Source organism: Lonchura striata, chromosome 1 (assembly GCF_050655825.1).
Source record: "Lonchura striata isolate lonStrDom1 chromosome 1, ASM5065582v1, whole genome shotgun sequence".
Lineage (NCBI taxonomy): Eukaryota > Metazoa > Chordata > Aves > Passeriformes > Estrildidae > Lonchura > Lonchura striata.
In genome coordinates, this window is record NC_140703.1 from 19,266,456 (window position 1) to 19,290,645 (window position 24,190).

Here is a 24,190-nt window from a genome sequence, read left to right on the forward strand (position 1 = left end):
CTGTGTTAAATACGACTTTGCAAGTGATTGACAATGTCATTTAAATAGTTAACTCAGGATGTATTTAAATATATGTGATATAGATTTTTAAATAGGTCATATTTCACAGATACCCATTTAAACAGTGTATTCGTGGAAACTGCACACACTCCATTTCAACAGACTCAAGAATGTGTTTCTCTAGAAAATTGTATTTGACTATTTAAATAGTTTCAAAAACTTGAGGGGGGAGGAAAGAGTGAAATTGTGCGAGATTTAAGGAATAGTTTCTGCCCCTTAAAAATCAAGCCCAACGTTTAAGGTGAGATGAACAGACGCAATAAATCAGACAAATCCTGGAAGTGTCAGACAGAGCTCCGAGTAACCTGGGATAGTGGAAGGTGTCCCTGCCCATTACAGAGGTGGAAATGGATAGGCTTTTAGGTCCCTTCCAACCCAAACCAGTGCATGGTTTTAAGAAATCCCTCAGAAGTTCAGAAGAACAGAAAATAACTTCCTTCTGCAAAGTTTTCCCAGTAGCACGCAGCCACCTTCAGTGAGGGATGCTTTGAGGAGATCATCAAATGGTGGTGTTGCCCTGATTTTCAGAAGTGTTAAGTTTCCTTTTATAGTTCTTTTGAAAGTTTTAAAGTTATTTTAAGAGTTTTCTATGCCTTCTGATGTTTACATATTTCTACTGGAGTTCTCACACACTGTTCAAGTAAATAATGATTGGTTTGCATTCTTCTTTGTGGGAAGAGAGAATTGATGGACTGTTGGTTTGACCAGTGTGGTTGGAGAAGTAGCAATTTCATCCTCCAATCCACTGTCACTACTAGAATTCTATATATTGTTAAGCCAGAAATAAAATTTGCTCTTTTTCTCTTTTAAACTTACCAACCTTCTGTGTACTCTGTGTCCAATAGCTACATGGTGGGACTGGAATTCTCACATCCAAACTCTGATATCCTAAATCCACTTCACACTACACTATTTTCTTCATCCTCCACGTCCCAAGTGCAACCTCAAACTTAGTAGTTCTGTGGCCATCAGGAAGCCATTATGACAAACCAGTGGCAAACTGGGAATTCCTTCCAAGCCCCCACACTGTAGCTGGTTCACTCAGGGGTTCATTCAGGCTGGGCTGGTGCCAGCTCCACCAAACACTCTGTTACACAGAATTTTAAAAAATCCTTATTTCAAGAGTTATGTAATACCAGCTCAGAGCCAAGTGAGGAAAACATCAGGAAATTCCCAGCAGCAAATCTAGAGAAAGCAGGCAGCCATACCCAAACAACGGTTCAGTTTTTGCTTGTGCTGCTGTGGGCACAGCTTTGCTGGGATTCACAGGATTTGAACATTCCCTGTGCTTTTAGCCCTGAAGGGACGAGCCCTGGGTGCCACAAGAGTGCCAGAGTCACCACCCCATCCAAAGGCACTCATTTCACATCCAGCATGGGCAGCCCCACCAGCAGCTCAGGCCTGTGCTCACAGAGAATACAAATGATGGGTAAAACTGCCAAGACTGCCTGTGCTCTCCCCGGGGGACCACGGGAAGCCTGAAACTCCCCCAGAACAGAACTGACAACTTTTATCTGTTCCTAAAGCTTTTCAGCTCAAACACCAGGGCTGGAGTGCAACTCTGCTAAGAATTATAAAGTAATAATTTCAATGTGGCAAAGCAATTCTAAGTGCTCAGTTTGCAAAGCAGCTGTGATTATTTTCATTTTCAGTCACAATTGCATAAAAGAGAATTCCACAGCTCCATATCAAACCCAAATGTTGTTTTTGTGTCAAACCCCATACAAAGGGCTCGTGTCATTATATTTAAGTGCTAAATGCTGAGCTCTGTGTTGGGTTTTGACACTCTGGGTGCTCTGCAGAGCCAATGGAGAGAAGCTGGTACTTGTGTGCTGTGATTGATCCCTCTCCAAGATAGATGGCTAAAATAGGTCAGCTGAAAGGCAGGATGCCAAGGGCCTATTCCTCTTCACTGACCGTAAATAGTGCCCCCACAATTAGCTCACACAGACACATCAGGCACACACAGCCCAGCCCCACACGTGCTCATTCCCTCCAATTAGCATCCATGCAGCACTGGGGATTAATTCATGTCCAGCTGCAGCCTGCAGTTTGAGGAATAGTTAAAAAAAAAAAAAAAAACCCAAAAAAAACCAGGGAGAAAAATTAACTCCATTATTTCCCTCCTCCTCCTGGAATGACCACAGCTCTGCTGAGATGCCAGAAAACCCCACAGTGTGATATAAAAAAATAAAGACATTTAAGAAAGGACATCAGAGCAAAGTGTGGCAAAACATTAGGGAGCACACAGGTCTGTCAGCATGTAAGAACTGCATTACAGCCTGGCTCCTTTCATTAATTAAAAGCAGTTTCAATATGATGAAGTTCTTAAATACCGATGAGAGCAGCCAGAACTGAAGTTCTGAAAGTCACTGCAATATCACACAGGCAGGGCTGAGAAAGCAGCTCCAGCACAGGCTAAAAAGCACAGAAAAGGTGCCATTCCATCAGCCACAGCATCAGAGAGCTGGCTGGCTCCACACTTGCAATAAGAATGGATTTAGCCTTTCTATAAAATGGTAATTGTTACATCGAGCTGGATGTGTTCATATTAAAACAAAAGACTTGACTTGCTGAACTGTAGGATATAAATTAACATTCACGTGGGGTTTTATCAGCTGAATCTCATTCACTTACAAACGCTCTGACCCAAACCACTGAACATCACAGATTTTGAAAGGAAAAGTCTTTTCAAAATTTCTCATCACACAACTTGAAGGGGAAACTGGAAAAAAAAAAAAGAAAATCAAAAAACCCAACACCCATTATTCCTCTACAATGGCTTTTGTTCTCTTTCTGACTCTCCAGAGAGCACTAAATCACTTACTGTATTACAATCACACTGAAAAACCTGTCTTTTTGTCAACTTCAAATAGAAATCAAGGGTTTTTTTTTAAAAAAAACAAATCTGGCATCAAACCCAAGATAATACAAAGTTAAGTAGCACAAAATTACAATTTCCAAGGATAGAAAAAAGTCACTGTTTTTTTCTGAAATAATTTCTTTACAGAAGAATTGTCAGAGTGAAGGTACAAAACTAATTCCCCCTGTGTCCAAACTTGAGAAGCTAAAGGCTGGAATTAGGGCAGAGAACAGTTGAAGTCGTTAATAAATGCTATGGATACACAACCAAACTAAAGCCTATTTTAGAAGAAACTCTACATAGTAACTCAAACCCATAAAATTATATACAGAGGGAATAGGACAAGAACTCTGTTCTGATTTCAACATCCAAGTTTCATGTGTAATTTTGAGAGTTTTTCCCAGAAACAAAACTTCAGTCCCAGTTCAGATCATAATTTTCAGGAGGGTTTTTTTGTTTCAAGAGATGATACAAAACATTTTGGGAATTTACCTTTAATCATTCTACATTCTATGAAAATTCCCTCAAAAGCAAATAAGTAAATGAAAGTATTTTAGCTATTATTAGGACATTTGGTTGCCTTCGGGAGGTTGTTACTCATTTAAAATAACATACAATGTAGAACAGACCCTGTGTAGAATTTTCATCTTCATTTGTGTGACTGACTTCAAGGTCTCCCCACTGAAACACTAACAGGTCTCAGCCACACTCCACTTAAAAATTACCATTGCAATATCTTGGAGAAGACAGAGAACAAGTTGAACTACTCTGTATTTTTCATTTTAAAAGCAAACAGAAATTAAAAATGGAAACTCTCTGCCCAACACAATGGAGACCAGAGTTGTGTGAAACCACCAAGTTGAGTTTTCCCTGTTATCCCATTTATTTCTGAAATATTCCGGTATTCTGTTCATGTTTGTCTTGCACAGAAACTCCTAAAATCTGTGTTGAAGCTCTGGGTAATAATTTTACACTTTAAATTCAGGTGTTCAAACTAAATCTCTCATTTAACCACCAGGCACCAAAACCAGTGCTAGGTTAAAAACCCTCAATTAAAGGCAAATTTGTAAAGCCACGTGGGTTTCACTGTCTAACCCATGTGAGTTTCACACCAGCCTCATCTGAATCAGCACTGCCTAGAAACAATTTGATATTTGCAAACACACATTTATGTTTTTATGCATTTTAAATTCCCTCACCCCACGCTTGTGACAAGAACCATCATCCTCAAACTAGGGGTGGAATGCGATTATCTTTAAGGTTCCTTTCTACTTAAACCATTCTATCGCTCTGTGAGATTAAGTTTTCACTTGAAAACATCCATCCTTCTCTGAGCTGATGCCACCCAACAATTTTTGAGGGCTGATTTTGCCACTGAAATCCTTGGCAAAGGTTCCCTGAGTTGCCATCGCTCGGCCAGAAACAATAGAACTGATGTGGAAGGCAAGGAATTTCCTTACATGGGTGGAGGGAACAGCACAGAATTAGAGCTGACCCTCCTCTGCCTGGGCTGAAAACAGAAAGGTAAGGGAAAGAAATGAACTGAACAAAACTCATTGTGTCTGTGGAATGGTAACTTCTCTGTGGAGGCAATGGGACTGCATCCCAGTAATGTGAGTTATTTTCCTGTTCAGAAGTCAAGCCCCTAAATCAAAAGGGAGATCTGTGTCATATATTCCACTCTCTATTTTATATTTATATTGAAATAATTTTGTATGTGACTATATTTATATGAAAAATGAAAATCAAATTATTTTACCACCCTGCTCTCATTTGCATTAAACCCCTGTTTTATCTATCCCTGATCTGCTTTGCTTTGAAAACCACTTGGAATTCATTAAGAACAGGGACTTGAGTTCTTATCCTTTATTTTCTGTAATATTACTCTAAACTTTTCCTTACTTAAAATTTAAAGCCCAACAATCTGAATTGCAGAGCAAACACGCCGAGTGAAGCTCTTTGACTGCTTGTGCTTGAAAGTCCTGCCTTCAATCCACTAAATAAATAGAGTGATCTCACGGATGGTACAGTCTGGGAATTTGCAGCTGAATGATTCTGGTAAATGAGACTCCACTGAGGGTTTTAATTCTTGTATGTCAGAAAAAATAAAATGAATATTAAAAGGAAATGTTGGGGTACAGACAATAATAATTGGTCAACAGGTATTCTTCGAATTAAGGCACCAGCTTCAATCTTATCTAGGGTGAGAAGAGAAGTCTCTGTATTTTAGCCCAAACAGAGCAACAAATCTCCTTTTATCTGACAGTGAAGGATAAAGCATTTAAAAAACTCATCTGAAACTCAGAACAAAGTCAAGAGGCTGGATCAGCTGGATTTGCCACACTCAGCACTATTCAGAGCTGTGAAATGGAACAGCACTTCCCAAGGACATGAAGAGAAGGAGGAAGGAAGGTCAGAAAAACTCATCTTTTCTGGGTAACAGCTCCATTCCACAGTCATTTTCCTTTAAAAATGCTGATTCCTGGCATCAAGTTCTCCTAATACACGAAAAGCTGCTTATTTTTCCTTTTTAACTCTTCCACTCCTGCAGCATTTGTCTCTGCTGAAATCCCTCCCTCTCCATCAAGACCCCCACAATGTAGAAGTAAATCAGGGCTGTGTTTGTCAACAAAACACAACATCTATGCCTGAATTCCCAGCAAAGCCCAGCTCAAAGCTCCAGCAGCATCCCTGAACAACCTGCCTGGAGCAACTGGAGCTGCTGGCATCAGGCTCCAGCATTCCCAGAGATCCTGCAGGAACAACTGTGCCCTGTCCATGCCCATCAGGATTTCAGGGCTGCAGCCTGACTTCCAAATGACAGGAAGCTGCTGCCCAGCCTGCCCTTTGCAGGCTCCCTCTTGGGGAAAAATCCTGGTTTTCTGCTGAGTTGTGCAAGTAGAGAAAGCTGCTAAGGAAAGCCAAGGGCAAACCCCAGCTCTCTTCCCTGGATCAAGAGTGAGTGCTGGACTTCCTCAGCCTGCAGGGAGGGCACCCAAGGTTTAGCTCTGTCAAATCAGGATTTCAGGTTAACAGAAATTGCATTTAAAGCAATGCAGGGTTATTCTAAGGCTGTAAAATTATCTGTGTCTCAGGATAATCTTACACATGCAAAGGCTGGATTGATGAGTCTGCTTTAGTGAGGTCCAGATTCAACTCGCTCTTGGAAGTATCACTACCTAGTTCTGCTTGGAAATAGCTGAAATCCAGTGCCTGGAGCACTGCATCCAGACCCAGAGTCTTTAGCACAGGAAAGACACGGACCTGTCACAGCAGGCCCAGAGGATGCCAGCAGGTCTGGGTGAAGAAGGGTTTAACAGTCCTCACAAAAAGATCCTCTCTGGCTTCTGCTCCTTCTTGAACTTCCACAGAAAGCAATTTTAAGGAATTTTTATAACTGTGTCACTGTCCTGTGACACAGGACTGTCAGCTGTTGCTGACAGTCAGTTGACTGACACAACTGTTGCTGTCAGGCTAATTAATTTCTCCTGTTTCTTTTTGTTTTCCCAAAATCCCCATCCTGCATGACCATGTGCTGTCCAGGGGTGCATTTGTTCAAACCAGCTCTCGACAAGGAAGCACAAGATATTCCAGCTGAAGAGCAGAGACACATGAAAAACTGGGAATAAAACCAACAGACCAAGAGGTAGGAAGAGAATATAATGACAGGAATAAAAAGTGCCTCTTTAAATCAACAAGGTTTGGTGAAACTCGGAGTTTCCTCTTCTCCCACATCCTGCAGGAGCTCTCACCACAGCAAACAGGGGAACAATGGACACTGGAAGACCACAAGAGCCCAAGTTCCTTTCAGCTGGGTGCCCATGAACACACTCTGCACTTTCCCTTACCCCAGAGCTTTGTGTTTTCTGCTGTCAGGAGTTTGGGGCTTGTTTGCAAGTTCTTTGTTTGCTCTCATTAGTCACTTGATGATTGTTCTGCACATCATTTTGTTCCTTTACAATTTCACCAGGGTCATTGTTTTTACTGACAAAACCTTTGTTGCTGGGGGCTGCAGTCTCCTCTGAGCACACAAAAATATGGAACAGTCACCAACAGATGCCTGTCACCCTCCCCCAATGCTGGAAAAACATCCCTTTAAAACAAGAATAAGCAAAATTATTGTTAATAATAAGATAATAATTTTTGCCTCCACCATCTCATGGCAGTGCCCTGTAGTTGTCACATTTTAGGATGAGGGTCTGGTAGGTGAACACAGGCATGGAAGGAAATGCCCTTTATAATTCCTTTAATTGCCACAAAGCTGACAACAGTGAGAGTTACCTGGTGGAGATGGCACTAAATTAACACTCCAGGGTTAAAGGACAATTTCACTAAAATCAGTGAGAACACCCTGATGTGAGACTGCCATAAGCATGGAAAAACAGATCTTCAAATTCTACCATGCAAGGCTTAATAAACACTGGAAGATAAAAACAGACTCAAGGAATATCTAGAAATACATTTCCCAAAAAGTATATCCCAAGACTTCCTGGACCTAGTCTGCTTTTTCATGCACAGCTCTGGAATAAATCCCAGGGGAATTCTGTTTTTGACAGGATGAATTTTTAATAAACTGCATCTTTGCTTTTGTGCTTCCTCATTCTTGGGGAGAAAAAAAAAAATGTTCTGGCTCAAATCCAACATTTGGAAAGTGACTTTGTGGCAGAGCTGTCACCATGAGGGTATCTTTGCATCTGCAGAGTACAGAGTGCTCTACGCTGCTCATGCCAGTAATAATTGGCTTCCTTCATGTGGAAAAATGTGCATTTAAATCTTTCAGCACTTTGACACCATTTCTGCTCTTCAGGGATTCTTCTACTGACCACAAGACCATCGTCATCGTCACAAAATGTCTGAGCAACAGCAGTGGGGTGTGTGCTCTGTCTGGAATTTTTAGTTCTTCTTTCCCAAAAATAAATTATTTTGCTGCTCAGCTCAACAAATATTTTGATATTTCAACATGATTTGGGAGGTAAGTTAAAGAAATGCACTTTGCTCAAGAACTGGCCAGAGCTGATTATATTTACCTCCTACAAAACCAAATCTCACACGGAGAACCACCTCTGGGAATTCTTCCTTACAGAATTCCATCCAGATTTACCAGGAGGTCTCCATATGTACTCTCATGCTACAAGAGAACCATCCCTGACTCAGACATAAGCTTGGATAAATCCAAATCTTTTCTATATTACAACAACACAAGCTAAGAAAGAGAAACCTTAAACTGACACAGATGTGCACATGAAAATGCATTTTACAACAAAATGCATTTCTTAATTTCTTAATATGTTCTTTAAAAATTAAGAAACAAGCATTTCCTTAAAAATACCCCCCTGGCAGATAAAATGCATTAAAAAGAGGTTAAAAAAAAAAAAATCAGATACTGAACATAAACATTCCTCAGGAGCTTGTGTTTACTCTTTTGCACCCTTGCAGTTTTTTAACCACCTATTTTGCTGGGTTTAGGCTTTAATTCCGTTGAGTCAATCTCTGTATTATCATTTTCATTTACTTCTTCAGATAAATCTCGACAAAACTTTTTCTACCCCAGCACAGGCTGTTGTTCCCAACTGCTCCTTGGATTTATCACTTCCATCTGTTTGTTTTCTCTACTTGGGTTTCCAGTCACCTGTGTTCAGTGAGCAGGCTATTCAAAAGCTGCTCATTGAGCAGGTTCAGGGATGGAAATGTCCCAGTATTAAAAATGTCAATAATTTAATATATTCCCAAGCATTTCAGGTTCTTTTCATGCCAAAGAGACTCCACCTGCAGCTTGATGTAGTCCTGCAAATGTGACAGTGCTCTGTCTCACCCACAACACGAATGGTCTTGCTGAGATATTCAGAATATTCAGGCATTTTCCAACTCAAATTATAAATTTAATTAAATTTTATGCTAACATATGAGACAATTAAGCAATATAAGAAGAGCAGAGTGTATCTAACACAGGGAACCCCACGTTCCTGAACAGGCACCCTACAAAAGGATCACTCTGCCACTCACACTGAAATGCAAGGACCAAATCCAACAAAACTATTTCTAAGAATTTTTGTAATCTACACAAATGTGTTCTTATAAGAAGAATGGCCCAGAGTCACAGCACTGCCATTATTTGCAATAATTATGGAATCACAGAACAATGCCAGCAATTATCTCCCACAATAAAGGAAAAAGCATGGTGGGGGTAATGCCAAAGGTATGGCAGCTGCAGTGCAGCAGAAAGATTAATCCGGGGTTCCCAAACCCCACTTGGGAATTCTGGGTGCCAATTATGCTTTATTACTTTTAGAAGTCCATTCTCAATTATCTCCAGGGGAATCACACTAACAATTTATGCCTGCACTCCTTGTAAGCACCAGTGAGTGAGGACGAAGATAATCTGAGCCTGAAATCATAATTAAAAATATTTTGGAAGGTTTTTCCCTTTCACAAACAGATTCCCCCTGACCCCCATCCCAAAACCTGGCACAGAATCCCCTTTCCAGGCAGTATTCCAAGCAATATTCCTGAATAAAGACTGATGGAATCACCAGTCGTGCCATTTTCTCCAGAAGCTGAGAGGATTTTCTACTCTTCTACTGTTTGACAGGACAGTGATGGGTAACAAAAATCAACAGAAAAATGAACAAAAATGGGATCTTGTGCTGTTAAATCTTTTAATTAAATCACTTCTGAAGTGTGGCCTGATTGAGAATACCTAAATATACTTTGGTCTCCTGACAGTATTTGTTGAACATAACTGCATTAAAGTTAATCTCCTTTTCAAACTTATTTCAGCCCTGTAGGATTAATACTCAAACCTTTTTAAAAACTTCTTAATTTCACAGTGCCACTGCTCAGAGGCCCTCCCGACACTGTGTGGGCAGAGCAGAGCAGGAGACTGAAATCCCACAGGAAGAGACATCCCAAGGATCTGGCAGGGATGAGATTTCTTTGATACAAGGCTGTCTTCAGTGCTTAGTCTTTGCTATTAAATAAATTGAGCCTTTCAGCAAAGTTAGTTCACTGAATGCTCCAATATCCCCTTTTAAATTAGAAATGGGGCTCCCAGACCCAGCCAGAGAGAAGGGTCTGTGCTCAGTGGGAATGTTGAGACAGAGAATCCAGGGATGTGGACCTGAAGTCACATATAAATATCATAAAAATACACTGCAGTAATCCAGCTGAATGAACTGACACTGAATACAATGGATGAACTGCCCAGTGAGAAGAGCAAAGCCTGAAAGAAGTGGATCAGCTATCAAAAAATGCTGAATTATTTGGGTATACACAGAGCCACAAATATCTGTGAACATTTTATGTAGGAAAAAAGGTATTTCTCAGATGTGCTGTTTTCTTTTTATGTACTTTTTAATTGGAATTCTGTATTTTTGAAAATTATCTTTTAGTAAATTGGATTCTCATCTGTTAAATTATTATATACCATATATATAAATCTAGTATAGTAAACACTGTACAATTATAATAATAGGAGCAGTTTAACATTTTGATTTCTAATACCCTTGAGTTTGAACTAGAAACCCGATTTTTAATTATCTCCATGTACCTGGTTTAACACTCCAGTCAAAAGAAGCTTATCCAAGAAAATTCAGGCATGCAAATCCCAGAATATTGTCATGATTCCTCCTAACAATTTTTTTTTCATGTTCATTTTGAATCATTTTCAGCTCCTCATGATTTTTATGTGAGATGAAAAGCATTGAACCCAAGCACTGAAACTTTCCCAAAGTTCTAAAAATCCATGAGGATTTTTAAGAAGGTCCTCATGGAAGGAGGTGCTGGAAGGTACTGCTGGATGCCCTGGACAAAGCTGGTGCCAAGAGGAAAGTGCATGGAAAAGGTTCTTCCCATTATCCATGAGTAACACTGGGAATACCAGGGAGAGATTAATTCCTTTAAGTAGCATTCCAATCCTACAAGCAATTATCTCAGAGCTTTGATAATTTTTGAAACATCATAAAATAATATCCACCGTCAGCTGGATGACAGCATTCCACAAGTCAGCCATCAGGAATTAGGGATTTAAGGAAGCCACTGGAAGGGAATATTTGCTTCCCTCTACACCAAAGCTTTTTAAGCAGAGATGACAATTTGAACAGATGGGAATTTTATTTTTGGGGATCAAACCTGCAGGTAGGGAGACAAATCACATTGGAGCATTCACACTCCTTCTCTTTGCATGACTGAGCTTCTGGGCCAGCTTTACAATTCATTATCTCCTTAGCAATTTGTAAAAACTAAATAGGAATTTTCAGCTGTAGGAAGGGATTCCAAGGCAAGGAAGTTTTCTAAAGACTGTGCAAAAACCAGATCTCAAGCAGCTCTTGTCCACACAGGCAATGAGCAGCTCCACACCTCCAGCCATCCCAAAACACCTGCACTGTCTCCAAACAGAGCAGAGCTTTGGAAGCTGAAAGAATAAAGAACCCCTCAAAACTTGACAGCTGGGCCCTATGAAACACTCAAAGATCTGTGAAAACTCTTCCCAGGTTCGCCTCCCTCTCGGCAAGACAGCTGTAGATTAGAAACCATTTTACCATTTTCCCATAACGTTTTCTGAGATTTAATTAAACTTCACATTCAGTGTGACATTTCCCATCTCACACTTATTGGCCTTGTGCTATTTTGGGCCTCATCTCCTTGTTATAATTCTTCTGCTGCTTTCATTAGTGAAGCCACTCAGAAATGTTTTGTCCTGCCACTGACGACAGAAGATGAGTCACAGAATCACAGGATGGGCTGGGGGAAGAGAGGCCTTAAAATCATCTCATCCCACCCCTGCCGTGGCAGGGACACCTTCCCCTGTCCCAGACTGCTCCAAGCTCTGTCCAGCCTGGCCTTGGGCACTGCCAGGGATCCAGGGACAGCCACAGCTGCTCTGGGCACCCTGTGCCAGGGCCTGCCCACCCTCCCAGGGAACAATTCCCAATTCCCAATAGCCCATCCAGCCCTGCCCTCTGGCAGTGAACGCCATTCCCTGTGTCCTGTCCCTCCATCCCTTGTCCCCAGTCCCTCTCCAGCTCTCCTGGAGCCCCTTTAGACCCTGCAAGGGCTCTGAGCTCTCCACATTTTCAGTAATTTTTACAGTTCAATATCTCATTTAACAGGACAAAACCTGTGCAGACACATTCAATTTTAAGAATAATCCACGAGTTTTTCAACGGAAACACATCCATTCCAGGTAACTCATTTAAACACTGGGGGGTTACTAGTAACAGTAGGAAAAAAAAAAAAAAAAAAAAAAAGAGGAAAAAAACGTAACTTTTCCCTGCTTCTTCAATTCTCCCAGTGGAGCTGCTAAAAACAAAGCCCTCAAGCAAACAAAACGCTGTGAAGGATCTGTTAGGGATGCTTTTCTCCAGGAATCCTAAAGCAGGTACGCTGCATGCTTCTGGTGACAGCATGGCTGCCCCACCTGCCTCCCAAAGAACAGACCAGGTGCTTCCTGAGCTCCAAGGCTGCTCTCTGGCACAGGGAAGTATTTTGGGAACTGCTCTCATTGTGTTACAGCGTGCCTTTGAAACAAGATGGCAGTTTCATTTCCTGCTCACAATGAGAGCATTTATGACAGCTGACCAAAATATCTCCAAGCCCCATTCAAATCCCAGTTTCTTCATAAGATCTTTAAATTAAAAAAAAAAAATGGAGAAAAGAAAGAAAAAGAAAGAAAGAAAGAAAGAAAGAAAGAAAGAAAGAAAGAAAGAAAGAAAGAAAGAAAGAAAGAGAGAAAGAGAGAAAGAGAGAAAGAGAGAAAGAGAGAGAGAAAGAGAGAAAGAGAGAAAGAGAGAAAGAGAGAAAGAGAGAAAGAGAGAAAGAGAGAGAGAAAGAAAGAAAGAAAGAAAGAAAGGAAGAAAGAAAGAAAGAAAGAAAGAAAGAAAGAAAGAAAGAAAGAAAGAAAGAAAGAAAGAAAGAAAGAAAGAAAGAAAGGAAAAGAAAGAAAGGGTGTCAGCTTTTCTGCCACCTTCCTCAACCAGATTTCTCCCAGATTCCTTTCAAGTAACTCCTTCACAATCCTAATCCTCACTGCCTTCCTTGTAACTTCTTACTAGCAGAGGTTTTGAATTTTTTTAAATTTAATTTTTTCTTTTATTTCCAGCCATTTTACTTGTTTTACAACATTCAGCTTAAATCCCTGATTTCACCCCTGATCATTCTCCCTCTCTGCCCCTGTGCCCAGGTGAGACCCCACCTGCAGAGCTGCCCCAGCCCTGGGGACACAACAGCAGCACCTGGAGCTGCTGGAGAGAGTCCAGAGGAGGTCCTGGGGATGCTCTGAGGGCTGGAGCCAGGCTGGGAGAGCTGGGGGTGCTCACCTGGAGAGGAGAAGGCTCCAGGGAGAGCTCAGAGCCCCTTGCAGGGCCTAAAGGGGCTCCAGGAGAGCTGGAGAGGTACTGGGGACAAGGCATGGAGGGACAGGACAAGGAGGAATACCCTTCTTTCATAAGCATCTGTAAAATCACACTGTGCTTTTACAATCAACCCTTTTCTTAAGTTATTTCTGTGAAAACACCAAAGGAAACCTCACTGAAAAGTCAGTCATATTATCAAGAAATAATTTATTTCACTGTGAAGAAATGGTCATTGTTTTAAGATAATTAAGTTGCCTGAGTTCCATATTGGACTTTGCCACGCTGCTTTTACACTGCACTGCCCAGCCCTGAAGGAATAAACACCTGGACCCCTGAAATAAATGGGCTTCTTTGGATCAAATGCTTTAATAAGGGATTCATTTGTGACTGAAACAGGAGGTGAGACAAACTGACTGTCACCAGGCCAATGTGACCATCACACTTTCTCATCTTCACAACAGAAACAGCTCTGACTCAGACCCACTCCTGTGCCTCAAGGTCGTGTGGAAAGTCTGCGTGAGGAGCAACGTGATTTTTCAACGGGTGAGTGGTGGATTTGGAACTGAAAATACACATTTTATCTATGAAAAATTAAAAATGTAATTGGAGATATAAGAACTGGGGGGCAGAGGGCAGGGTTAGATGGGATATTGGGAAGGAATTCCTGTCTGTGAGGGTGGCAGGCCCTGGCACAGGGTGCCCAGAGCAGCTGTGGCTGCCCCTGGATCCCTGAAACGTCCAAGGCCATGGTGGACATTGGGGCTTGGAACAGTCTGGTGAAGGTGTCCATGCCATGGCAGGGGTGGCACTGGAGGCATTTTAAGGTCCTTTCCAACCCAAATCATTCCATGATTCTATGACGCATATTCATCATAGTTACTAGTGCAAATACCATTTACTGTTAAGGCCAGTAAGCTCCCTTGCTTGTGGTTTTACCAGAATAAACATCAAAAGTTGCATTTCCAGTGCAAATCCTCTTTTCACTTCCCTGCAAACATTAACTCACAGTCAGCTGGAATCCAAGTGCTCTCAGCTGGAGCTAGTGTATATTCCATGGACTGTGAACACCTAAAATTCTCTAAGGCATGTCTCCGGTATCAAGTGGGAATGATGAAGTGAGAGATGAGCATTTAAGAAAAACATTGAACAAGAGACCACAATTTATCCACATTTATGTGGATGCAGAACTATGCTACAACCTGGAATTCTTTTCCCCCAGGTTTGATGTGCACATCAACACAGAGACAGATGTCCCTGGATGGGAAAAGAGTGTGGGATCAGGATCAGCTGCTGGGGAACCCACAACGAGCATCTTCTGGAGCACCAGCATCATGTGCTGAGCATGATCCCTGCAGCCACCCCTCTGTGGGAATGACCATGAGGAGGCCAAGCACACTCATGAATTGCCTGGGGAGGGACATTCCTGTGCCCATCTGAAGCTGGAGATAATGCCATCCATTGCTGCCTTAATTGGGATTACAAAATATTTGTGGCTTGCAGCTGACAAGGGCCGGAAGTGAAACAATAGTTCTTTCACTTGCACAAGTCCCCTCTGCATTTTTAAGGGAGTTTTACAGGATCTTAAAAGAATTGGTAGCACTGAAATAATAAAAGAGATTTATAGAAGAAAATGGAAATCTCTGGTGACTTAAGAATTACTTTATCTTAATGCTATTTTTTCATTGAGGGGCAGACTTTCCATTTTAAAAAAGGAATCCCCTGGGTACTTGTAAATCATTCCAGAAAGTTTGAAACAATACCATGGATGTAAATTGATTTCTTACAGTCATAATATTGGTTCTGCTTGTTCCAGAGGCTACAGAAGTATGTGCTGATGTAAATGGTATGCTTTTATTTCTATAGGACACATCAGTGCTGGGATAACATTCCTGAGCCAATTTAAGATTTTCAGCTACTGTGTCAACTTATTTTTCAATTCAGACAGAGCCACCAGGGGAAAGAACCCTTTGCCACACACATCTTATTAATTTCAGGGCATAAAGCAAATTATTAACTGAAAGCCATCAAGTCCTCAATTTGGGGTCATTTGTATAAACACTGCCAGCTCCAGCTGAATCTCATTTGTGCAAGCCATGTTTGGAGCCAGCATTTCCATTTGTTTTAAGTGTTCACTGAAAGTGCATGGGAAAAGTGATGGATGACTGTGCTGAAAACAGAGAAGTCAACACAGCTTCACAAAAACTCCCAACCATTCCAACAAATAAAAACCAGGGCACACCAGGGCACTGCTGGAACTCATGCAGTTGCTCCACTTAATTGCAGAAAAAAACCCAAAACCAGAAAGCAGAAGGTTAAATCCCAAGGAGAACCTCCTTACCAAAAAATGCTGTTTTAAGGAATGATAGAGTAATTCAGATTTAAAAGGGAGATACTGGCTCAACCTCTGCACTCAGAGCAGGGTCAAGTACACCAGGTTGCTCATTCCCTGGAAGTCAGCCAGATCTCTTTGCTATCAGAGTCCTTAAAAACAGGCAAGGGTGTGGATAAGCCACACTTCACCTGTAATTTTATAAATCAACCCTTAAATTAGCAAAGCTGTGCTATAACTTGTGTTGTTACTGTCACCCACACCTGAGCAAAGGGCTGTTGCAGGGAAATGATGTAACCAAGTTTTATTCAAACCTGCCAAATCATCACAAGAACTCTGATCAACAACAAGAGCCAAATTACACAACTCCACTTCCTTGTGTCAAGCAAACTGGAAAGTACAGAAAAAACCAGAAAAGCAGCCTGATAATTACAGCAGGATAAAAGAAACCACCAAAACCACAAAGACAAAGCACCAGCTTTTGACACTGTTCTACCTCAAACACCAAAGCAATGACATTAAATATTTCCTTTTAAAAGAGCTTTGTTTAGAAATATCTGCTGCTACTGCCTGCTACCTTCTCCGGAATTTTTATGTGCTCACAAAAAATGTAGCACCACCTGTACCTGTTCCTCAGCCCCGGCACAGGGTGCCCAGAGAAGCTGTGGCTGCCCCTGGATCCCTGGAATTATTCCAGGCCAGGATGGAGCAGCCTGGGACAGTGGAAGGTGTTGGAACTGGATGGTCTTTAACGTCTCTTCCAACCCCAACCATCCTGTGATTTTGAAATGGAGTTTTCTGTTCCCTCTTTCTTTCTCTCTTTAAATAATCTCAGAACTGTTTAAAGTGAAAAGCACACCTGCTTTTCTTTTTTCATGTCAACATTTCCTCATAGTAAGTTGCTGTGTAAAGTCATTCTTTAAGGTGGTTCATGAGGGGAACTTACAGAATTAAGAGCACAGCATTAAACAGTGATACAGTTTCTAAAAGGATGAATATCAAAACAGTCCTGATTTAACTTCAACCATCACCTTAGACTTCCTTCTGACCTCAGTTCAAAATAAAAACCTAAGCACCAGGCAGACAACTTATTTTTAAAAGGGTTTTGGACTGTACTTTCACATTCAGGTGATGGCAACTCTTCGTAAGCAGCTTGTCAGGAAATTGGCAAAGAATAAAACATTACCCAGCTTTATTTAGTCAGTGCTTTGAGGGGTTTTAATTTCACTGCAGAGATTGAAATGGACATAAAGGACAGATAAAAAGAAAGCCAAAAGGATTCAAATCTTTTCTGAACAGAGAGCTAGAATGGCTTTGCTCCTTATTAAGGGGTGTAATTGGAAAACTAGGAAGGCACAGTAGGAACAATTCTTCATCCTACTGAAAAAGCAAAGCAGGAAGCATTTGGTATTTTCTTTCCAAGCATGCCTGTTTAGTCTGTGATGGCTTTCACAGTTACAAACACAGCAGAGCAAATCACTTTTTCTTCTCTGCAAAAAAAAAAAAAATGTTGCAAAATAAAGTAACATATTCTGAAACACTGAAAACAAGCAGGAGCTGTGTGCAACAGGAACCCCGGTATGAAAAACCCCTTTTGCTGCCTGTCACAGAAAAGGAAGCAAGGCCACAAGGTGGATTTGTCATTCATTTGTCACAGGACAGCAGCACAGCAGCATTCCAGAGCCAGACACAAGGAACAAACCCAGCAGCAGCTTCCTCTTGGGAGCAGCCCAAGGTGCCCCAGCGCAGCACACATCCCTCTTTCCCAGCAGGCTGAAATCCCTCCTGCAGACACAGACCTGCACTGGCTGCAAAGGATCTCACCCCTCCTCTGCCAGCACCAGCACAGCCTTTTGTTGGATTTTGCTGCTATAAAGCACCGAAGAGCCATTCTCCAGGCTGGCTGTGCAAGAACTCTACCTGCCTCTGCTCTGCCCAGCTCAAACAGGCTGCCAGGACCAGCCCTTGATGTCCACATGCAAGAAACACTCCATGATTCGATTTTATGCTAAGTAAGACACCTTTTAGCCTGTTGAAATAAAAGGTAATTTAATATAAGGAGAAAACAGATGGGAAGAGGCAGCCACATCAGCTGAGCTTTTAAGCTGTTATTTATCAATGCAGCCATGTCAGAGCTGAGAGGAAAATCTCATGTTTTCTAGGAAAGTGCACATGCAGAAGGTGCACAGGGATGGTTTGAGAGTGCAGTGCCACAACTCCAACCCCAAGGCAGCAGCTGGATGCACGTTATGGTCAGTGCAGGAAATGAAAAGACAGAAACTTCCACAGACACTGAAAGATTTCGTTTGCAGCCTTGGAAGAAGCTTGGATTGATGTAAAAACAAAAGTACACAAGCAGAAAAATTATAAACTTATGTTTCTATAGCTGTAAGTAAGGATATACCTTAGGTAAATAAGAGACTGTATTGAGTAAGATGGTGAAGGGTTTTATAGTGTAGTAATGTAATTACTACACTAAAGTAATTAATAAAGTAAGTAAAGTATTTTATAATTGCTGAAGTTTAGTAAGTATTTACTTACAAAAGTAATGTATAGAGTAAGCTAAGAGTTTAAATGTTATAATAGAAGCATATGTGTGTATGTGCAATAGCAGCCTACTGGATGAAAGCATCCACAGTGCAGTAGAATTAAGCAATGGTGATAGGTTAGAAAAACAAAATTAACTTTGTGGCAGCTTTGTACTGGATTAGAATGTTATATATTGTAATAAAGAAACGTGGACTACTTTGAGCTATGGCTGACTGCTTGCTCATTTAAATCTCACAGCCTTTGAGGCTGATATTTATTTGAGTAATAAATCATTTTTAGCCCAACTGTGGTTCCTCCAATTAACACAGTGATAATAATTGATATCTCCAAGATAATAGGCCAGGGACTGGGTATGCTCCAGCCAAGCCAGCCCTGGCTTCCAACAAGCCAGAGGCAACAAAACCCACACAGCTCCATCCTAATTCTGGAAACAAGAATTCCATGGAAACCCAAACCTGTGGAGAAACTGTTTATGGTGGATGCAAACAGAAACAGCCTCTGACACATCTGTAAATGTTATATACAGCAATACAGCCAAGTATTAACTGAAAAGTTTTCATGTGATTTTTTCCTAGCTCTAAAGATTTTCTCGTTTTTGGGTAACAACTAGAAAAAACAGGAACTGGGTCCAAAATCTGAACAATTTGAGGTGATACTTGATGTAATTTAGAAATGTGGAGAGCCCTGAGAAGTTCAAAGATCAGCTCAAGGGCAGCTAAATGGGGAAACACAGACAGCATGTAGCACTACAGGAATACCTAAGGACTTACTAATATTGAGATAAAAAGCACATTTTCTGAATATTAATCAGAATACAGTGGCAAAGATGTTTAGTTTAGACACTACAACTGCTTATAGCACATAAAATACACTCAACCTATTGAAACAAAAACTGTGCTGGAAGGGTGAAACTCCCTTCCAAAATTCTCCCTTCCCAGTGATGTCACCTAGAGCTTAGAAACATTGCACAGGTGTCTCCATTTCTTTATCCTTCACTCCATTTTCCAGTTCTAGCATCTCTTTCAAAAATGGTAATGGCTATTCAGAGTTCTTTATTCCATAGGCAGCAATTTTTTCCCCAAGTTACTGCATTTTTGTTTTTAACATTAATTTAATCTGCTATTTTCTGCCTGGTCAACCAAAATTGGCAAGATCTTGCTCCATTTCTCAGTCATTGTCCATTTGCTTCTACTGAATGATTCTTCACCTTCAATTGGTCACCTCTCACTCCAGCTCCTTCTCCATTTGTGTTAAATCATTCTGCTAAATAAAATAATCCTGTTTTCTGGACTTTATACAGTGTGGTGCCCTCAGGAATTTCAGAAGGAGGAGAAGGAGAAACCAGGACCCTGGCAGCAAATCCCATTCCAGATTACAAACTGGTGTTTCTATTGTATTTATTTATGTATTTAAGCAGTTTCATCCTTCAATTTACATTACAGTGTCTGGATGAAAGAATTGGAATCAAGTGATGCATTATCCTTGATTTTCCTGAAGATTTTCCCTCTCTTTTTCCTAAAATGTCCAGTAGCCACTTCAATTTTGGGACCTCTGCCTTGCTCCAGAGAATGACCCTGTTCCCAGGACACCTGGGTGAGTTCCCAGGGAGTTTTGCTCATGGCCAACAGTGCAAGAGACCTGAATTTACAGCTCTTCATTAAAACACACACTTTTGTTTATCAGACAAAGAGATTAAACTGCTATAAATATCTGAGAGATGCAGAAAAATAAACCCTGAGTGGCGTCCTTTCCTTCCAGAGTAATTTGGCTGGATGAAAGCACTTAGGCCTTCAGTAAACCACAATTATTTATATCAAAGAATAAGTTGCAAGGTTTTTTCTGTATTAAAAAAAAAAAAGGTTCCACTTGAGAAAGGCTTGAAAAAAAAAATGACCAAGGCTATTTGCTCATTTTTAAAAATTATTTCAAACAGCATTTTTGTTTGGTTTGTTGTGAACCTATTCAATTCCCTTCTGGAATTGCTCCCAAGTAAAAGCATTAAGTGATGACAGCCAACCATGCATGTAAGTGTGGAATTATCTTATGTTAATTAATAATTTTATCTGCACCAGCACAAGGAAATTCTTTACAAGCATTTCCATGTACTAAACATTTAGTCAGCACAAATATGCACATTTTGCTAACAGAAAAGCACACACAGAGGGAAAAGTAGGAGAATTCCTTTGGTACTTTTATTTTTTTACCTCACTTACCTGGTTTTCATATCAATATTTCCCCCTCAAAATGCAAAGGTATGCTGATAACAAAGGGATTTGTTATAATTCTATGCTATTTCTCCAATAAAGCAATTCAAAATGCAAATGACAGACTCCTAAGTCACCCTGCCTAGAAATAGTTTGCAAAGAGCAAATTCAAGTAAAGTTTGAAAATGTCAACATGTGAAATGCAAGCACCTAAAGTGTGAAGGAGATGATTTTACAATTTATTTGCAGCTCTCAAATTCAGAGACACAGGAATAGTGTACATTTAATTAATTCTAGGGTGATAATTAAGAAAAAACAACTGTGAGCAATCAGATTTGAACTTTTTAGTGTGTCATTTCCTCTGAGTTCAAGTAGCTACTCCTGCCTTGACCTGGCAAAGTGCCACAGCTGAGAACAGGAATGCTGACTGCTGTTCCCTAAAATCCATAGTTTGGAAACCAAGATAATAACTCTAGCTCATTAATCACACCATAAAGAAGTGTTCTGATCAGACACAAAATAAAAAGGATTATAGGATATGGTACTAAAGAAGTAAAATTTCCCAGTTTCCTTATAACAAAAAAAGACAGGGCTCAGTTTGACAAACCTGACTCCTTTATCCAAGTGAGTTTTTCAGTCAGGTTTTTTTTTAGTCCTTTATCCAACTGAGTTTTATCCAATTGAGTTTTTCAGAAAGGAAGTGAATTAAAAAATGAAGTGATTGCTCAGTTTCAGGGCCTGAAAGCTGGTTCCAAGTTTTTCAGACACCACTGCAGGTTCTACCTTCCCTTTCATTTGTGGCAGCTCATTGGAAAAGTCAATTCAGGACTTTGGACCCTCCCAGATTTACCCAGTTCCCAGTTGTGATAATTCACTTGTGGGGAATTTTGGAAGGAATTCTAGATGGGACCTGAGATGTGTTTGATGATGTGGTTTGTTTTCTTATCTTCCACACAGGCAGGAAGGGTGAGTTCAGCTCACATCACCACAGCATGGCTCAGCAGGTCACAAGACCCTCAGTTACAAGACTTTTTAAGGAGTTATTGATTAATAAAACACTACCAACAAGGATATTTATGCTTTTGACCCAATCCTTAAATATTTTATCTTATGGACCCATGCTGCAGTGTAAGCTTTCTTAGCCAATCATGTTATGGCACAAAAACCTACAGTGCTGCTTTCTAATCTCCTTGTTATCTCTTTTATTTTTTCTGTATCTTAAACTCTAAAACTCTAAACTTTTATTTTTTCTATATCTTAAATTACTTTTATTTTTCCTATATCTTAAACTCTAAAACTATTTTATTTTTTCTGTATCAAAAATACTAAGACTTTAAACTTTCCTTTACTTAGCTTAACATGTCTCTGCTTTAAACTATAAATCCACACTCTAACTAAGTTTAGAAGCCTTTTCCAAGGTTTCAAATCAAGCCCTGGGTTTAATTCTTGCCTTACAGGCCCAAAGTTCTGAGAATTTTGGATTCCAACACCCTGTGGTAGGCAGAAATCAGCTTCCTTACCTTCATGATGTTCACCAGGTCTGTTTGATAGTAGCGGTCCTGGTGGGCATTGGCAGCTGCTAAGGTGAGGAGATAATCATTCCTGGCATGGATAGCCTTGGAATTGCACTCGGATCGGCGGGCTTTTAACTGCAACAAGTGAAAACACAGCTCAGAAAGGCAATCTGAATGACCAAATGCTCATCATTAGCAAATTAATTGTGTGGATGTTGTGGTAATACAGTGAAAACTTTAGGGCATTTACAGCTTTTATGTCTTCCTAGTGATGAGGGGATTCCTGATGCATTTTTCTCTCCTGCAATTGGAATTTCACACGTGGTCTTCAAAGAACAGTTTTAACTCTAATTAGGGAAAAAACTCCTTGCATGTATTCCATATATAATTCTATACTCTGCCCAGAGAATGCTCTTAGTTCATCCTTTGTCCCACCAATTTCCCTTCCAAGCTGTCCCTCACTTCTGCATTCCAGAAAATTTGGGGCATTTGCCTCATGAAATGAGCAGCAAAATCCAAATTTTATACTCACCTTCACACTTGCCTTCTGCAAGCTTATTCTTGACTGAAAAAGACTAAGTTTGGACCTGGAACAGACATGAGCAGAAGAGACTGAATGACTGCCTTACACCATTTCTACAGAAGTATATTTTCACTGTCTGAAGGATGGTGATTTAAAAAATAAATAAGGAAACCAAATCAAGTTAATAGATATTTTAGTCTGAATAACACTTCAGGATAAATCTGCTCCAAAACCCCAAGCTCAAATTTTTGGTTGTTTTTGTTTGTTTGTATATGACTATTTACTTTCTTTAGGTATTATAGGTAATTTTATTAAAGTTCTTTTCATCATCCCTCAGATAGACAGAAAATATCTCTAAGGAAACCATAATTTCATTCCCTGAGAGAAGTTCTGAGTAACTTCTAACAGCAAAAATTAAAGAAACAAAGCGCAAAAGGGGTGTGGTGAACTCCCATAAGACAGGCCAGACACCAAACCCAAAACATGTGTTACTGGTTTTCCTGGAAGGAAGGAAATCACCCTCCTTAGGATGTCAAGGAACAGAAAAAACCTCCAAAATTTATCTCAAAAAATGAAAAACAGTGTCCTGTTGCCTCTCCCCTCTAAATGGACTGATACCAAAATTGAGATGTGTGGACAGAAAAAGGAGTCAGGAGGCTTTAAACTCAAAAAAGTGCCAGCTGACACACTGTCCATAGAAAATGCCAAATTAAAGCTGTTACTTGAACTTCCTTCCTAAACAAACCAACAGAAACAAGTTCTAATTTCCTCTCAGAGTGTGCTTGAAATAGCTACAAAATTGTATAGAAGCAAAATGCAAAGAAAACCTGGCAGAATCTCACTGAAAGCCAAATATCAAGTGCAAAACCTAATACAAATGTGCTTTTTGGGGCTGCAATTATTTCTACATATGCCATTATAAAAACATACTTGGCCTCAATATCAGCTTTCTCCCGCACTGCCTGAGCCATCTGTTCACTCTCAAAATATTTCTTTTTGCCTTTAGCTAAATCTTTGACTGTCTCCTGTAGTTCAGCTTGGATCCTTGTCAGCTGGTCCACGCACTGAAAAAAAGCATTCAGGAAAGAAAATATTATTCTTTTTTTTTTTGTATCGAAATAACATTAACATCATCATCTTCATCATCATGCTGCTGTTTATGGTATTTTATAGGGAAGGATTCAGTCTTCAAGTCACTCCTGGTCAATTATTCATGCAGATCTTTTAAAACTGATCAGAACACAAAATCTCCTCTCTTCCTTTCTTTCTGCTGCTGTTTAAAGTGTTAGGATAACCCACAAATTAAACAGAAAAGTTCTGAAAGCTTTGGATGCAGTAATTAGTTGAAGTCATCAGAATACAACTGGGAAAAATCCAAAGGCAATCTACTGGAAGTGATACCAAAAAAATGATTAATCTTTCCTTCTTTAAAATTTAAAACATGAGGCAAAAGCTGCCACACAAAATACAACAGGAAGAAAAAAAATTATATTCAGCAATTCTTCAGACACCCTGCCAGCTTAAGAAAAACCCCAACAAACTGGGAAAGGATCTGTGCAAAGCAGGACCTAGGTAAGAAAACCAATGTGAATCATCAGTGTCTAGAATTAAAACTCTCTTTAGAAGAGATTACTGAAGATTTTCTTTTCCCCAAACTGGATTAAGCATGCAGGAGATTGATAATCCAGTGGATTTCTATTTAATTACAGACATCACAGGCTGGATGTTGTCAGTGAAGGCTCCAGCAGTACCCAGGGGTGAGTTCAAACCTTTGAGTCCTTCAAAGACCACCCCAAAA

At 40.3% G+C, this 24,190-nt stretch overlaps 1 protein-coding gene across 7 annotated transcripts in view; it reads right to left on the minus strand.

Annotated features, from left to right (window-relative positions):
• Window positions 1-24,190, minus strand: part of FCHSD2 (FCH and double SH3 domains 2) — a 121,455-nt gene that overhangs the window by 33,360 nt on the left and 63,905 nt on the right. For all 7 annotated transcript variants that reach the window (XM_021550115.4, XM_085590634.1, XM_021550114.4 and 4 more), the window contains 3 exons: window positions 23,323-23,456; window positions 22,402-22,456; window positions 21,876-22,004 (listed from right to left, as the gene is read on the minus strand). In XM_021550115.4, the coding sequence (XP_021405790.2) occupies window positions 21,876-22,004; window positions 22,402-22,456; window positions 23,323-23,456 (318 nt within the window). The remainder of the gene's footprint in view (window positions 1-21,875; window positions 22,005-22,401; window positions 22,457-23,322; window positions 23,457-24,190) is intronic.